The sequence below is a fragment of the Aythya fuligula genome, chromosome 1 (genome assembly GCF_009819795.1).
Source record: "Aythya fuligula isolate bAytFul2 chromosome 1, bAytFul2.pri, whole genome shotgun sequence".
NCBI lineage: Eukaryota > Metazoa > Chordata > Aves > Anseriformes > Anatidae > Aythya > Aythya fuligula.
In genome coordinates, this window is record NC_045559.1 from 10556610 (window position 1) to 10573628 (window position 17019).

General features: G+C 38.5%; 1 protein-coding gene across 4 annotated transcripts in view; it reads left to right on the top strand.

The window, feature by feature from the left end:
- CACNA2D1 (calcium voltage-gated channel auxiliary subunit alpha2delta 1) overlaps nt 1-17019 on the top strand; it is a 427875-nt gene that overhangs the window by 254866 nt on the left and 155990 nt on the right. For all 4 annotated transcript variants that reach the window (XM_032190143.1, XM_032190125.1, XM_032190134.1 and 1 more), the window contains exon 6: nt 273-402. In XM_032190143.1, the coding sequence (XP_032046034.1) occupies nt 273-402 (130 nt within the window). The remainder of the gene's footprint in view (nt 1-272; nt 403-17019) is intronic.

A 17019-nucleotide genomic window follows, 5' to 3' on the forward strand; every position in this document is an offset into this window, starting at 1 on the left:
AAATTCCATGAGCTTACGAAATTAGGTTTATAAGGTGTTAGGCTCTCATTTTCCTTTTGCAGATTTTCATTTCACCGAGTTCCATTGGATGACTTGTAATTCATAATGAATTATACACAAGCATTTCTGGACCTGAAGCAAATAAATATGTTTATACAGAAATGCAAAATTTTAGCTATAAGAGAAAGTCTATGAGTCTGTCGTGTAAAAAGAGGAATTGTTTTTAGCATACATTGTAATACTTTGTACTTCATATGTCTTTCTTTAAAAAGCCTGAAAAGAATGACACTGAATCTGGCAGCCAGAGAATCAGACCAGTATTTGAAGAAGATCCTGTTTTCCGAAGGCAAACGTCTTACCAACATGCAGCAGTCCACATACCAACAGATATTTATGAAGGCTGTAAGTAGCACATGAACAAAGTGATTTTACTATAATATTAAGCTTATTATTTGTGTCCCATTCTTCATAGAAAATAACTTCCACACCAATTTTTCATCTCTATTTTTAGTACAGATGTTGAGACTGTCTTTTTTCCTTCCTTTAATGATGCTTCAGATATGTGCTCTATTAGGCATATGATTCATCTTACGAGTTAGGTGGAGCCATAATTAAAGAGAACTATTAGAGAAGGATCTGAATTTCCAAAATTGAACTGGAGGTGAAAGAAAATTCTTGCATATTTTAATTTTCATATCCATTCTTTCTCTGTGCTGTGTTCTTACTTAACATAAATGATTCTTGACAGTTCTTTGCATGGCTTTGACCTCAGGCAGAGATGAGTACTGAAATCATTTTTAAGTGTCCCAAAAGCATATACAGTTCAAGCAAATAACATGCTGTGCAAGATGGTAGTACTTACACTGCACGCAGTGCATTTCCAGAATTGTAGTAATAGTTTAGCATAAAATTTGAATAAACTCTTTCTAAATAGTGTTAAAATATATTTACACACATATATTGCGAAGGAGTCTGTAATTGTAACAGTATTTCATAATTTGGTATTCATGTTGTCTTTCAGGATGAAAGTAATTTCTTTTTTTTTTCTGTGTTCATTGTGTAGAAAAAAATCTTTATCCATTAAGAAGACATTTCAGCATTCAAAATGGCTGCATAATTTTAAAAAGGGAGGAAAAATGGAATAGGATCCACATTTTTTTAAGTTCATTGTTTAGGGTGCTAATTTCAACTATGCAGCCTTCCTCCTCTTTCAAAATCTCATCAAGAAGAAAGAGACCCTGATGTGACCTGAGCTCTTTAAAATTCATGGCCACCGTTCCTTGTGGCTTACATAAATGACACGGGGATGAAAATGGAAATGTCAGTGTGATGGGGGAAAGAATCATAGTAGCTGGTATTCTTATATGGTGTGCTTGAATGACAGACCCAGAGGATTATTCTGGGATTCTGGCTTTAATAAATGGTAAGGTGCACCTTAATTGCAGGATTACAGGGAAGAGACAGGTCATTTCCTTTGCTTATTTATTTTTTTTTTCAGAGTATTGATACTTTGCTGTTAAACAAAAACTTCTCTGTAATAAGGATTTTTTAACACCATGTGAACTTTAATATGATTGTCATCATAACACTATGTAAAATATGTTGTTCTGTCAAATTTAACACTGTAGGTAGTATTCCTAAGAACACTTATGTCCCCTAAAAGCAGTGCTAGGTAGTGTTACTATACGGACCCCTTAACCTAAAAATTAAGACAGACTATGGCTTCCATAGGAGAGGTGCAACATTAGTATCTAATGATAATAAAACATGGAAATGTGAATCTCTTAAGACAGGCATGTGCAATATACATGGATCACAAGAAATTCATGATTCTTTGGGTCTAGCTATCATGTTAACTACCATGTGGTAGTTAAATGACTAATACGCTAAATGACTAGGGAGTTTGATTCAAAGAATGGGAAGCCTAAGAAAGTATCATCAGTAATTCTGTGTCAGCAAAAGCCTCGGATACGGTAGTAACTGGCTAACTTCCTCTCACACAGCTACAGATGGTGTTTTCAGTAATAACAAATTGACAATGGATTTCATATCAATAAACCCAAAATTGTCACCAGGTTTATTTTATAGTGGCAAAGTTCATGTGTCATCTGAAACACAGGGAGCAATTGGAATGTAGTTATCCAACAATAGATTTCTAAAACTAGAGCTTAATTTTCTCAAGCAATATTATCTGCAATAAATGTTTATGACCCTAAAAAGTGATAACCTGTCCTGAACACTTTTGTCATTTTCCTTCCTGTTCACATTAGGTAAACTGTGAGTTTTTGATAGAGATTTCAGTGACTACTACAGTAGTAACAGTTGTACATTTGGAAAATAGTTTGTAATTTCTCTTGTGAAATTCTGAATGTGTATCCATCCTCCGCTTTGCCCTTTAAAGCTGGGAAACTGTTTTAGCCAGTAATTCTCAAATGGTGTGCCACCTACTGAAACCTGACGAACTAATGTGCTATAAAATAATGTTCTTTGGTTAGCTACATATACAGTGATTTGCTTATTTTGAAATACAGTGATGTCCCTTTTTATTTCACCATAGAAATATAAATCATAAAACTACATCCATTCACTACATCAATGTTATTACTTTGTCACTTATTTGACTGCAGAAAGAAATATCATGAAACCTAATTTTGTTTTTTCTTCTCTGATTTTGATGCCAAAGCCTCGGTGGAAAGAAGGAAAAGTCTAGGGAATTTGTTTATTTGCCTGTATTTGAGGATTATAGTCCCACTGCAAGAGAGGTCTACCCCGGTAAAATGGACCCAAATTGGGCTTTAAATTCAGTATTTTTCAAGAGTTTTATTTAGGTCTTGAAATAAAATCAATGTGCTACTGAAAACAGAACAGACCCTCAGGACAGCTTTCTACTACATGCACTGGGATTTAGTCATGCATCTCCTGTTAATAATACAGAAGTTTCATTTGCAAATCCCCGGTGTAACTGTACCCCGCTTATCCCTAAGCAGAATGGGAACTGCAGGCCAGAGGAAATCCAAAACACAAGGCAAGTCAGGCTAGTCTGCCTGGTGGATACCACTGTATGTTATCCTCCTTGCCTGAGACGGATAATGTACAGATGCATAATGCTACAGTGGTTGCTCTAGGTAGAGGTTAGTGCTTTTGTTACAGGTTTAGAAAGGGTGCTGGACAAAGCACAAGAACAAGGGCTGTTTTTTTTGTTGTGGTTACTCCTGCTTCATTTCCTCTAAATCAGAAATTTAAATGTTACTTCCACATGTCACTGTTTGATTATCACTGAAGAGTTTGATTAAAGTGTCAGATTGACAATGCTTATATGCGGAGAATAATATGTCTTGAACACAATGACTTCATTTTGAATATGTTTGGACAGCTACCAGCGTAAGAAAGACTTCCCCTGCTCAGAGTCTATTAGAACTGTCATAAACAGAGTTACAATTAAAAGATGGATTCCATAGCTTAATGATCTTAAAATATAAATACTGTTTGTTCATATCATCCTTTTATTAAGATAGCAGTCAAAATTTTGTTGCTCCTTAAAATCTCCTAGTACATGTATTGTTTTTTAATAATGGGTTTGATAGTGCGTATCAGTTTTAAATTTGTAGTGGTACATCAAATTTGTGAATATTCAGTTGTAAAATGTTTTGACATAATAGTGTTTAGTGTGGGGAGGTAATCAAAACTTTTAGAAATAACTTAAATTTTCTGTTTTGATGACTGACTTTTATCATCATCTTTGACAGGAATTTTTATAGTTTTGAACAATTTCTGAAAATGTGGGGTATCTCAGGCCACAAGCTTGTAATGAACATAAGGGGATTACTGTTCATTCTATTTTATTTATTTACCATATTTTCAATCATTTTAATCAGTGAGATATTTGTGAAAAAATGCAGAGTGAAGTGGACCTTTAAATGAATTTTCAGTGTTAGCCTGTTTTAAATACCAAACACTATGGCTTGGGGTAAGTGTTAAGCAAATGTTAGTTACAGCTAAATCCCTAAGTACTCCTAGACTGCCTGGCTGGTTGAGTATTAAGTCTAGAAGGAAAATACTGATGCATAAGCCTAAACAAAGAGCTCTAGGGTCAGTATAGCTTTTTATGTTCTGACAATTACGATTTAAATTATTATTTTTATCCAAATAGCTTACCAAAGCTTCCTGAATGAAAATATTTTTACATAAGCAGCAAAAATTGGCTTTTTTAACTTAATGAAAATGCTTCCTTCTCTCAGAATTCAGAAGGTCAAACAACTTGAATGCTACTCTACCTCATGAGGCATTTTTGTACTTGGATTACATTAGTGTTATTGCATGATCTAGCATATTTGCATGACACCATGTTTACTGTTACTTCTGTCTTAAATTTTCAAAGTTTCAGATGACAAGGTAGGATAAAGAAAGACGGTTTTGTAACCAACAATAATTTATTACTTCTTGAAACACCTAATTTTGTCAAAGGAGAACAATCTTGTATACCAGCTATAGATGACAAAAAAAATACAAAAACATATAGTATTTTTATGTCATCCTAGATTATTTTGGAAGATCGTGCCTATTCCTGAGTTATTACAGATAGACACAATGCTGCTAAACTGTTGTCTTTGCTTAAACAAAAAAATGATAGCAGTACATTTTGTATAACATATCCAGGTAGATGGTGGTAGAACATTTTGATGTTTCTGTACTGTATATGTTTGCTTTTCTCTTGAAGCTGAGAAATGCAAGGGATGCATGAATGGTGGGACCAAAGAACAGAAAAGGCAGGAGGGTGTCGCTGATTTAGCGGCTTCATAAACTGTTGTGATGTTGATGTATCAGGTGATTACTAAGGAGGCCAAACCAGAAATCATCCGTATCATAATAACTGTAACCAACTCTTGTTCATCTTGGAGAATATCTGTTCATCTAGATGCCCCCTGACAGTGATACCACAGCCATTATTTCATTTTTTTCCTGTACTCTTGCTTATTTGAAATCTGTAGTAATGCTGGTTATTAGCTTGAATTGTAAATGTTTCTAGGTGTTGTCTCACACTATTATGACTTGTCAGAGTCATAATCTACCAAAATATGGTAGATAGAGAAGTTTTACTTTCTAAATGTCAGTATGAACAGCCAAATATGATTCTTTTTTTATTTATTATTACAGATAACAATTTTGATTTAACTTTCAAGTTTAGATGAGTGCTGTAACTCATATATGGAAGAAGGAATGGAGGTTAAAGAGAAGTCTATTTTTCTTTCTCACTTATCTTAAATCCAGAGAAAGGTTAATTTATTTGTTTGGTTTGGTTGGTTTCTTTTTAAAAATAAGCAAAGCCAAACATTCTGAATTTGTGGGCCTTAGCTGTGACCCAAACTGTTTGCTGTGGGTTATTTCACAGTGAGCCCACTGGGAACCATCAGCTAGCAACCTTTCTATATTATGTCATTCCTGTTCTTTTAATGAGGAGTTCATCTACATGGGTCTTTGGCATGATACAGTATTTTTAGATACTCAAAGGATATAATTTACTACTGGGTTGATGTTTTTAACATCATGATGAGTTAGATGTGAGGAGACATACCAGAAGTCAGCCCCATGAAAACTGGTTATTATGGTTCTCGTTTCAAGAAAATAGAAGTCCCTACAGTTAAGAGATTTTTCAGTCCTTTTCTCTCCAAAGTTCTTTAATTTTGAAAACTCAGGATATTAGGTAGAAGGGTAGAAGGTTGAAAAACATCATTGCATTCCTACTTTTTTTTTTTTTTAACTGTGTAAGATTAAACTGTGATGTTTGTAATAAAATGTGTGTAATAAATGTGTGAAAAATAATTTTCTGGTGAATTGAATGTGGAGTATCATCTGTGTGGTTGCATTTCATTGCGTATTTCTTGACCATCAAATATGGTATGTATCCAGAATTATCTTGGACATAATAGCAAGTCCAGGGATTCCAGTATTTGTTAGGCTGCTTGACTGAGTAATACATGATTAAGCTCTATATATTGCCAAAATCTATTTTGGGAGCCAGATGATTACTGCTGCTCCTCAGATCTCTTTTCTTTGCTTCTGCAATATTTCCCCTGTTATATACAGCTTGGAATAACAGTAAGTATTGAATCCTCTTGTACCAAGATGGGAAATTTGGCTCTGCAGAAAGGTTGGCCATGTTCTTCTGGTAATAATAGCTAACAGAGATAATTCCATTTTAAAATACAAACCACAAAGCAGAACACTCTGAATTTCAGAACTTCTTTATTATTGGACACATTAAAAAAAATACATTTTTTAAAAAAGATTGCAATTGATTCTGGTGTGTGGAATTCTCCCTATGCAGTGCAAGGATTCATGATGTCATAAGTCTGGTTTAGCTTTGCAAACTAAGTTGATATGGAGTGTATTTGTTGTCTCAGCTTTGTATTTGTCCTCCTGGAAGGGAAAACGCTTTTTTTCACCTACATTACACAGAATCACAGAATCACAGAATTTCTAGGTTGGAAGAGACCTCAAGATCATCGACTCCAACCTCTGACCTAATGCTAGCAGTCCCCACTAAACCATATCCCTAAGCTCTACATCTAAACGTCTTTTGAAGACTTCCAGGGATGGTGACTCCACCACTTCCCTGGGCAGCCTGTTCCAATGCCTCACAACCCTTTCAGTGAAGAAGTTCTTCCTAACATCTAACCTAAAACTCCCCTGGCTCAACTTAAGCCCATTCCCCCTCGTCCTGTCACCAGGCACGTGGGAGAACAGACCAACCCCCACCTCGCTACAGCCTCCCTTGAGGTACCTATAGAGAGCGATAAGGTCGCCCCTGAGCCTCCTCTTCTCCAGGCTGAACAAGCCCAGCTCCCTCAGCCGCTCCTCGTAGGACTTGTTCTCCAGGCCCCTCACCAGCTTCGTCGCCCTTCTCTGGACTCTTTCGAGCACCTCGATGTCCTTCTTGTAGCAAGGGGCCCAAAACTGAACACAGTACTCGAGGTGCGGCCTCACCAGAGCTGAGTACAGGGGGACGATCACCTCCCTAGCCCTGCTGGTCACACTGTTCCTGATACAAGCCAGGATGCTGTTGGCCTTCTTGGCCGCCTGAGCACACTGCTGGCTCATATTCAGCCGACTATCCACCATCACTCCCAGGTCCTTCTCTGCCTGGCAGCTCTCCAACTGCTCATCTCCCAGCCTGTAGCTCTGCTTGGGGTTGTTGCGCCCCAGGTGCAGGACCCGGCACTTGGCCTTGTTGAACTTCATGCAGTTGACCTCAGCCCATCGGTGCAGCCTATCCAGATCCTCCTGCAGAGCTTTCCTACCCTCAAGCAGATCGACACACGCACCTAACTTGGTGTCATCTGCAAACTTACTGAGGGTGCACTCAATGCCCTCGTCCAGATCATCGATGAAGATATTAAAGAGGACCGGCCCCAGCACCGAGCCCTGGGGGACGCCACTAGTGACTGGCCTCCAACTGGACTTGGCTCCATTCACCACGACTCTTTGGGCCCGGCTATCCAGCCAGTTTCTAACCCAAAGAAGCGTGCGCCAGTCCAAGCCTAGGGCAGCCAGTTTCTTGAGGAGAATGCTGTGGGAGACGGTGTCAAAAGCCTTGCTGAAGTCAAGGTAGACCACATCCACAGCCTTTCCCTCATCCACCCAGCGCGTCACTTTGTCATAGAAGGAGATCAGGTTCGTCAGGCATGACCTGCCTTTCATAAACCCATGCTGACTGGGCCTGATCGCCTGCTTGCCCTGCAAGTGCTGCATGATGACTCTCAGGAGGATCTGCTCCATGAGCTTCCCTGGCACTGAGGTCAAACTGACAGGCCTGTAGTTTCCCGGATCAGTCCTCCGGCCCTTCTTGTAGATGGGCATCACATTTGCTAGCCGCCAGTCAACTGGGACCTCCCCCGATAGCCAGGACTGCTGATAAATGATGGATAGTGGCTTGGCCAGCTCCTCTGCCAGTTCTCTCAGTACCCTTGGGTGGATCCCATCTGGCCCCATCGACTTGTGCACATCCAAGTGCCGTAGCAGGTCACCAACCAGTTCTTCATGGATAGTGAGGGCCGCATCCTGCTCCCCATCCCCTTCCACCAGCTCAGGGTACTGAGTATCCAGAGAACAACCGGTATTGCCGCTAAAGACTGAGGCAAAGAAGGCATTGAGCACCTCCGCCTTTTCCTCATCTCTTGTAACTAAGTTTCCCCCCGCATCCAGTAAAGGATGGAGATTCTCCTTAGTCCTCCTTTTTGTGTTGATGTATTTATAGAAACGTTTTTTGTTATCTTTAACGGCAGTAGCCAGATTGAGCTCCAGATGAGCTTTAGCCTTCCTAATTTTGTCCCTGCACAGCCTCGCTACATCCTTAAAGTCCTCCCTAGTGGCCTGCCCACTTTTCCAAAGCTTATAAACCCTCTTTTTTCTCCTAAGATCAAGCCACAATTCTCTGTTGAGCCAGGCCGGTCTTCTTCCCCGCCAGCTCATCTTTGGGCACTTGGGGACAGACCGTTCCTGCGCCATTAAGATTTCCCTCTTGAAGAGTGCCCAGCCTTCCTGGACCCCTCTGCCCTTCAGAACCGCCTCCCAAGGGACTCCACCAACTAGTGTCCTGAGCAGCTCAAAGTCAGCCCTCCGAAAGTCCAATACAGCGGTTTTACTGGTCCCCTTCCTGGCCTCGCCAAGAATAGTGAACTCCACCATTGCGTGGTCACTCTGCCCTAGACAGCTCCCGACAATCACATCCTCCACCAGTCCTTCTCTGTTTGTGAAGAGAAGGTCTAGCGGGGCACCACCCCTGGTAGGTTCACTAACCAGCTGCGTCAGGAAGCTGTCTTCCACGCTTTCCAGAAACCTACTAGACTGCTTTCTCAGGGCTGTGTTGTGCTTCCAGGATATGTCAGGGAAGTTGAAGTCCCCCACGAGTACAAGAGCTGACGATTTTGCAACTTCTGTCAGCTGTCTGTAGAGTTCCTCATCCGTCTCCTCATCCTGGTTCGGCGGTCTATAGCAGACCCTGACCAGGACACTAGCCTTGTTGTCCCTGCCGATCCTAACCCAAAGGGACTCGACATTACCTGATAGATGGCTGTGAGGATGTGAGAGATGGCGGTTTTGTTCCTGAACCTGCTATATACAGTGAAGAATGACCATCAGGAGGTTACTCTGGCTTTTTGTGAGTGTAAATTCACAGCACATGCAAGTCCTTTAGGATTCACCAGAATCTTTGTATAATCATTTTTTTTTTTTTCAAAACTGTGTCCAGAGAACTGTCAGGGAGTGTGGAAGGAAATATTTGTTAGCTCAAAATAGAACTAAATGTTTAAATGTGATTCAGTCTTTGCCAAATAAGTAGATACAAAGTACGACTACTGTGTGGAACACATGCTGAATTGCTTGAAATAATTAATGTCTAGAAAGAAGATAGTGATTCATGCTAAGCACTTCATGCGAAAAAATTAAACATGTTTGTCTAAAGGACCTTAAAACCTGATTTAAATGGAAGCATGAGAGGAATGATTTTTAGTTACCTTGAAAGTCTGTCAAGGTTTCATTTACCTTTCCAGCAAAGAGTTTCCTTTAAAACCACCCTCTTGTACCTCTCTTGGAGCTGTGCAAGGGAGTAGGGAATGGGGGCTGTGGTCAGTTCCCTAATGCTTTGTCTCTCTGCTGCTCCTTCGTGGTTCACGGTCGCTCTCTGCCCCTGCTCTACCTGGGGTCCCTCCCACGGGATGTCATCCTTTCCAAACTGGCCCTGCGGGGGCTGCACACACACTGCAGCTCTTCAAGAACTGCTCCAACATGGCTCTATACCACGGGGTCCATCCATTAGGAGGAGCAAACTGCTCCAGCACAGGTCGCCCAGGGGTGACAGCTCCCCCCAGACTCCCTGCTCCTGTGTGGGCTCCTCTCCACGGGCTGCAGCTCCGGCCTGGGGCCTGCTCCTGCAGGGGCTCTCCATGTGCTGCGGCCTACTTCAGGCCACATCCACCTGCCCCACCGCGGCTCCACCACGGGCTGCAGTGTGGAGATCTGCTTCATGTGGGACCCATGGGCTGCAGGGACACAGCCTGCTCCACCAGGGGCCTCTCCACAGGCTGCGGGGGAACCTCTGCTGGAGCACCTCCTGCCCTCCTTCTGCACTCACCTTGGGGTCTGCAGGGCTGGTTCTCTCCGATTTCTAATTTCTCTCTTCAGCTGCTTTTTTTTTTTTTTTTTTTTTTTTTTTTTCCTTTCTTTAATCTTCTCTTTCAGAGAGAGGCACAACCAATGCTGCTCACTGGCTTAGCTCTGGCCACTGGCAGGTCCCTTTTGGCTGGAGCTGGCCTTTATGTAACATGGAAGCCTCCCTGCAGCCCGCCCGCTACCAAAACTGCCATGTGAGCCCAATACAATAATAGGTTTGTTTGTTTGTTTTCTCTACAGAAGCATTCTTTCTACTCATTAAGATTATTAGAAATGTCTTGGTGGTTTGTCTTGTTTTTAATAGCAAATAAGTTTAATAGACTTATTAATATCCGAGTATTGAAAGATTTGCCCTTGGAAAGGAAATCTGTTTTTCAGCTTTGAAATTAAAAGAATTTGAAAAATGTAAAACCCATTATTAAATAGTTTATTCCTCACGTTTCAGAAATGTTTAATTTCTTGCTTGTTGTGACACAGCTGCAAATTTTACTTTGTTAATGGCAGTCTGACTATGAATCATGTTTGTGTTTTTTTTTTCTTTTACATTGACTAAAAATTACACCCCGGGGTTATTGGGGGCTATTGGACTTTACTTCAGGAAAAAAAAATAAAAATGAAAGTTGCTAAATTATAGATAGATGTACAGAAGATATAAATTAAGATACAAGGTATTTTATTCTGAAAAAAAAAAATATTATATTAGATTGATTATTAAAAAATAAATGGAAGACAATAACTAAGAAATATGGGTAGGGTTTAAACTTCTTGACAAATGCAGGTGGGTAGTTTACCAAAAGACCATAAAATCAGCAGTGGGTGAATGAGTGTAACTGTAACTGTAGCTTCTATGTTAGTATGTTATCCAGCATTGTACTTATTATTAATATTTAGAAATGAGCATCACCTTAACAAGTGATATGTTTCGGTTTTATTTTTGAAGTCAGGAAGATAGATAATCAAAGGGAAAGACAAGGAATAGTTTTTATGTAGATGTGTGGATTTGAATATCCTTGGAGGAAATGGCTTTTTGTGTGTATGTCCAATATTCAGAGCAAGTAGAGCTTATAACAACACGCAAAATATAGCTTAAGGATGTGGTTACTAACTTTTTATTCAGCTTTACTTGTCTTCATTCTTTCTGCTGTATAAAGTCATTTACAATCATAATTATTAACAAGGAATAATGCATAATTTTATCATAAAGCATTTCTCTAGAAAAGCATAAATCACAGAATTTTTCCCACTATTGGGGGATATTTCTTGAAGTTTGGACAGTGTAATTTAAATTTCTATTTATTTATTAAAAGAATACTTAAATAGTTAATACTACTCAACTAGTAACTTTCAGTTTGCACTTTATTCATATGTGTTCATTGGAGAATAAATTACAGCAAGTTGAATATGAGCCAGCAGTGTGTGCCCTGGCAGCCAGGAGGGCCAACCGTGTCCTGGGGTGCATCAAGCACGGCATCGCTAGTAGGTCAAGGGAGGTGATTGTCCCACTCTACTCTGCGCTGGTGCGGCCTCACCTCGAGTACTGTGTGCAGTTCTGGGCACCACAGTATAAAAAGGACATGAAACTGTTGGAAAGTGTCCAGAGGAGGGCTACGAAGATGGTGAAAGGCCTGGAGGGGAAGATGTACGAAGAATGGCTGAGGTCACTGGGCCTGTTCAGCCTGGAGAAGAGGAGGCTGAGGGGAGACCTCATCACAGTCTACAACTTCCTCGTAAGGGGGTGTCGAGAGGCAGGAGACCTTTTCTCCATTGACACTAGTGACAGGACCCGCGGGAACGGGGTTAAGCTGAGGCAGGGGAAATTTAGGCTGGACGTCAGGAGGGGGTTCTTCACAGAGAGGGTGGTTGCACACTGGAACAGGCTCCCCAGGGAAGTGGTCACTGCACTGAGCCTGTCTGAATTTAAGAAGAGATTGGACTGTGCACTTAGTCACATGGTCTGAACTTTTGGGTAGACCTGTGCGGTGTCAAGAGTTGGACTTGATGATCCTTAAGGGTCCCTTTCAACTCAGGATATTCTATGATTCTATGATTCTACATTTTCTTCTGTGCATCATGAAGGTATTTTGCATCAATCAATTTGAAATTCAGGTTAGATAGCTTCTTATTGTTTTGTATAGTGTGCAGATGTGTATTTCTTTCTTGATGTCAGTTTGTTTTACACCAAATTAGATATGATTTTTTTTTTTTTTTTGTCTGACACTGGATCCTTTCAGATTGCTGTTTCTATCAATAACAACGCATTGGCTTTAGTTTTTTTTACATCTTGCCTTTCATGGATGTCTTCATTCTTTTATTTATTTATTTATTTATTTATTTATTTATTTATTTATTTATTTATTTTGTGTCTAATTTCCCTCTTCTTTTGTAGGAAATTCATCCTTAGAATGTATTTAGCTCTCTTACAGTTGTACAAGCATCTATTTTAAAATGATTTCTACCACAGAGTAAAATGCAATTTTTACTTCTAATATATTTCTTTCATAAATAGAAGATCCCAAAATGCATCTCTCAAAACCTATCCATAAAATACCCATTTATTTTCATGATCTTCTCACACTCTATTGAATCAGTATATCCCTCTGTCCTTTCCTCACATTTTATTAAAAAAATAAATAAATTAGCTCTTAGACATCTTATTCAGAACTTACTTTCTTATTCTTCTGTTCAGGAAACACCTGTGTACTTTCAGTTATCTGTCCTCTGTCTTATCAGCTGTAAGATTTCACTGTTTATTCTATGTGCATCTCTAGTCATTTTTCATATCCCCATTGGGTAATATTTCATACATAAAAGGCTTTAGTTATACTTCTCTTCAGGATAATGGCCATTTTGCAGTCTTAGTGTCCTGTCGTCTTTGGTGTGTCCTACTGCTGTGGAGTCTCCTCTCATATTGCCTCATTAACCAGTTATTTTCTTTTACCCTTTTTCCCCTTCGTCCCCTTTCCCCCCCTTTTTCTGCATTTTACTTTAAAGTATGACAGCTTACAGACTTCCCGAACTCTCCTTCTCCTGGCACCTCATTGGCTTGTCTTTTGGTTTTCTCTAATTGTGATTTTCCAGGATATAAACCTGAAAAATATATATCAACAATTTTTAAATAATGGTCCTTTCTGTCCTTTTATATACAAATATTCATCTGTTTCATCTCCTAAGGATGTTTTTTAATGAAACAATTGTGGGAAAAAATATTGAGAATTAACTAGTGGTTATGTTTAGATGGACTTACACTGACTTCTGAATTAGTTGAATGCAGTTATGCACTTGTGCTTGAAGTACCTGTTTTTTAGGAGGACTTCTAAGCTCAGATGGAACATTTTACTGATGCAGTCACCTTCCCATTATTCTGGAGCCATTCCCTGTCTGGCAGACCTTCTTCAAATAAAAGCACATTTTTCTCTTCTCTACAAAAACAATTAACCTAAGCATCTGTTTCAAAATGAGACCTGGCCTTTTCTATCAATCAATATTATGATGTTTGTTACCTCTAATAAACAAGTACATTCATCTCATTGCCAGTTATTTTTTAGTTTACAAGTTGTTTATTTAAAAGATTTTGTTTTAATCAGTTAGGGACATGACTTTATATCAGTTATCTATATCAATGTTCGTTCTGTAGGAGTCATTGTAACTTATTTACATTTTCAAACTTTTTTTCTTGTTCCCGTGAACAACTGAGTGTCCTTGAGTGTCTTTTATCTCTAAAAGCACTCATGTCCATTCAGGGTCAGCACCCTGAAATAAGCACCTGTGAAAATAAGAAAAAAAAAAAGGTAGTTGCTGACTATGGGAAAATGAGTGGGAAGGGGGGAAAAAATTGGACCTTGGCCATCTCAGTTGGCAGTTGAAAATCAAAGATGCACTCAGGTAGTTCACTGTGATGGGTATTGCAAGTGACGGACCGTGCAGAGATGAAGGAAAGAAGATAATGAAATCTTAGATTAGAAAAGGTTCCAAAACATGCCGACAGAACTGCTCAAAATGTATTTAAAAAAAAAAAAAAAAAAAAAAAAGAACAAAAAAAAAGAAAAAAGGAAAGAAAAAGTCACAGAGATTTTGGCAAAAGGGAAGAAGAAATAAGGATTGGGAATGCAAAAAGGCAAGTAATCTTTGGACTGTTACTTCACTGCATAAATGTTTCCAGGGATGCATAGTAGACTTTTCTTAATTTATGCTAGTTATCTGTGTGAAGGACCAAAGAGCATGAGTCGGTGCCTTGGTGTCTTGTTCTGCACCCGGCATGACGAAAAATAAAATTTGTAGCAACACTGTAGCAGTAACAGATGTTTGGAAATTAAATATATTCCTGTGATTATTTTTTTTATGGAAGAACAATACTGATATTCCTTGTTAGAAGTGACCAAATAGGATTATATGAACTTTATTCACAGACCAAAGCCTTTCTTGGGACAGGAAAAAATGAATGTTATAAGAAATAAGTACCATAGGGGCTACAGAGCTGTTGGAGTGCCAAATGTTCATTTAGATTTTCCTAGTCATTTTTCTTCTGGGGATAAGAAGAGGCTTGATGAAGAGAATGAGATGAGTAGGGGCTGCTATTCTGCTTTATTTGACATAGACGTTTTAGGAAGAAACATCTTACTGTGTATCTGATTCAAGTTTTTGCTCAACCTGGACAGACCAAATACGTATTTTGTGCATTGCTTCAGTGTCATGTAATTGAATCCAAATAGGAGTGGTCAGTACATTGGACAACAAGCTGAATATCAAGTATCACTGGTCTGAATTGCACACATATAACATAGAAATTACTTCAGGATGAACAGTTAAAATCCAGGAAATACAGTACAGTATTTCCTGGAGAAATACACAGAGAAATATACAGACTCTGTACACAGAGTCTCTGTGACTCTGATAGTTCGCGCCCTTCCCTTCTCAGCCCTATATTTCTCCCTGCTTTATAAACTTAACACAATTTCCCTTAGAGCTATTTGGAATTGTTTGACTTTCCCACTTTAATGATTTCTAGAATTTTGTTATTATGTAGACTAAAGACATGAAGTTTGAGGAGGATACATATATGACTTCGAGTTTTAATATTTTCAAGAGTAGCGGCTAAAGTTAAAATTGATATTAAAGTTGGATGCATATTTATATATCAATTATGGGTGTCTGGTTTGGAATTATTGCTAATTTAGGTTAAACTGGCTTTAAAACCATTTCTGATAGTATAAAACTAAAATACAATTCTACAGGGATTTTTTTGATATCATTATTTTTCAGAAAAAGAGGCAATCACTTCTTCAGATATAAATAATATATAATATCCTGCCATCAACAGTCTTGGTACCAAATATGTCTCACAGAATTTCTTTGTGACTTAGTTTTTCATATTTAATATTTATACAGAGAAATATTGTGTGGTACTATCCGTACGTACCTGTCTCTCACATTGCTATGTGATGACTGAGTTATGAAATTGCAGTATCAACACATTAGAAGGTTATAAATATCATTGATAGTTATAAAGTACCACTAGATTTATGTACAAATTCATGGATATTTATTTTTTTATCTAATAAATGTAATGAATCTTAGTGAATAAACACTTAAATGACAGTTTTTGTTAAAATTTGGAAGTACATATTACCTGTACATTTTAGAATAATACAGTGGAAAAAAGATGGTAAACATCACTTGCTTTTTATAATGTCAATTTTGATGAATTGGTGCTGTTGTTTCTGATAGGATTTTTATTTTTATTTTTTATTTTAGTTAGTAACTTAAAAATCTTTTAATTTTTAACTTGAAGTTGTGACATTTGATAAAATTGCACATGAAAATGCAATTGTTGTTATTGTTTTATCAAACATAACACATTTTTTTGTCTTACTCTCCATATATACATAGATAGCATACATACAGAATTGGTGCTAACTGGTGTGTGTGAAGAATCTGCCTTGTCAGACTGCAGCACTCAGTCATTTTATGCGTCCTAATTTTAGAAGTGGGGAAAAAAAAAATAAAAGAGAAAAAAAAATAAATGAAAATGTTATTTTTAAACAGCTATAGTTAAGATCATAAATTTTAGTATATGGTAATTATTGCATAAACTCAAGTGTATGCTGTAAATAAAACAAGTTTATATATTGATGGTCTGTTCCCTGCGAGTAGTAGAATTTTGCATGGTGTCTTGCCTTTTGCTGTATGGTAGGAAGATTACAGCATGCAGACTGTACTTCTACAAAAATAAAATAAAATAAAAATCTGCGTAGAATAGTTATTTGCAATAAATGGAATGCATTGATTCTGAAAGTGGGCTAAGTTTCATTTAACGTTTGTGATAAATTGTAGTATTTTGCAACAAGGCTTACTGCTGTGACTTGTATAAGACTAAGAGTTAAGAATGTAGGTGGTGCAAGTCACTGCGTAGGTCACAAAATTCAATTTCACTTAATTCCAAGTGAATTTCACTTAATTCCAAGTGAATTCCTTATCTCTTTAAAACATTAAAGAAACATTTGTTTGAAGAGCATTACACCCATGATTATGTGGTAAGGTGCAAGCTCATGTAGATCAACAGGGAAATTTTTCATGTTCTGAAAGTCACAATGTACTGGACTTTCCTGAATACCTGAGGAGTGGCTGATAACACCAGATGCTTGTGTCACTGTTCAGAGAGACATGGACAGGCTGGAGGAATGGTCTGAAATGAACCTCTTGAAGTTCAGAAAATGGAAATGCAAAATTCTGCATCCCGGGAGGAGTAACACCAGGCATCAGTAAATGTGAGGGGCTGCCTGACTGGAAAGCAGCTTGCTGAGAAGGACCTGGGTCTTTTCAGCACTGGTGAGGCCGCAGATGGTACAAGAAAAA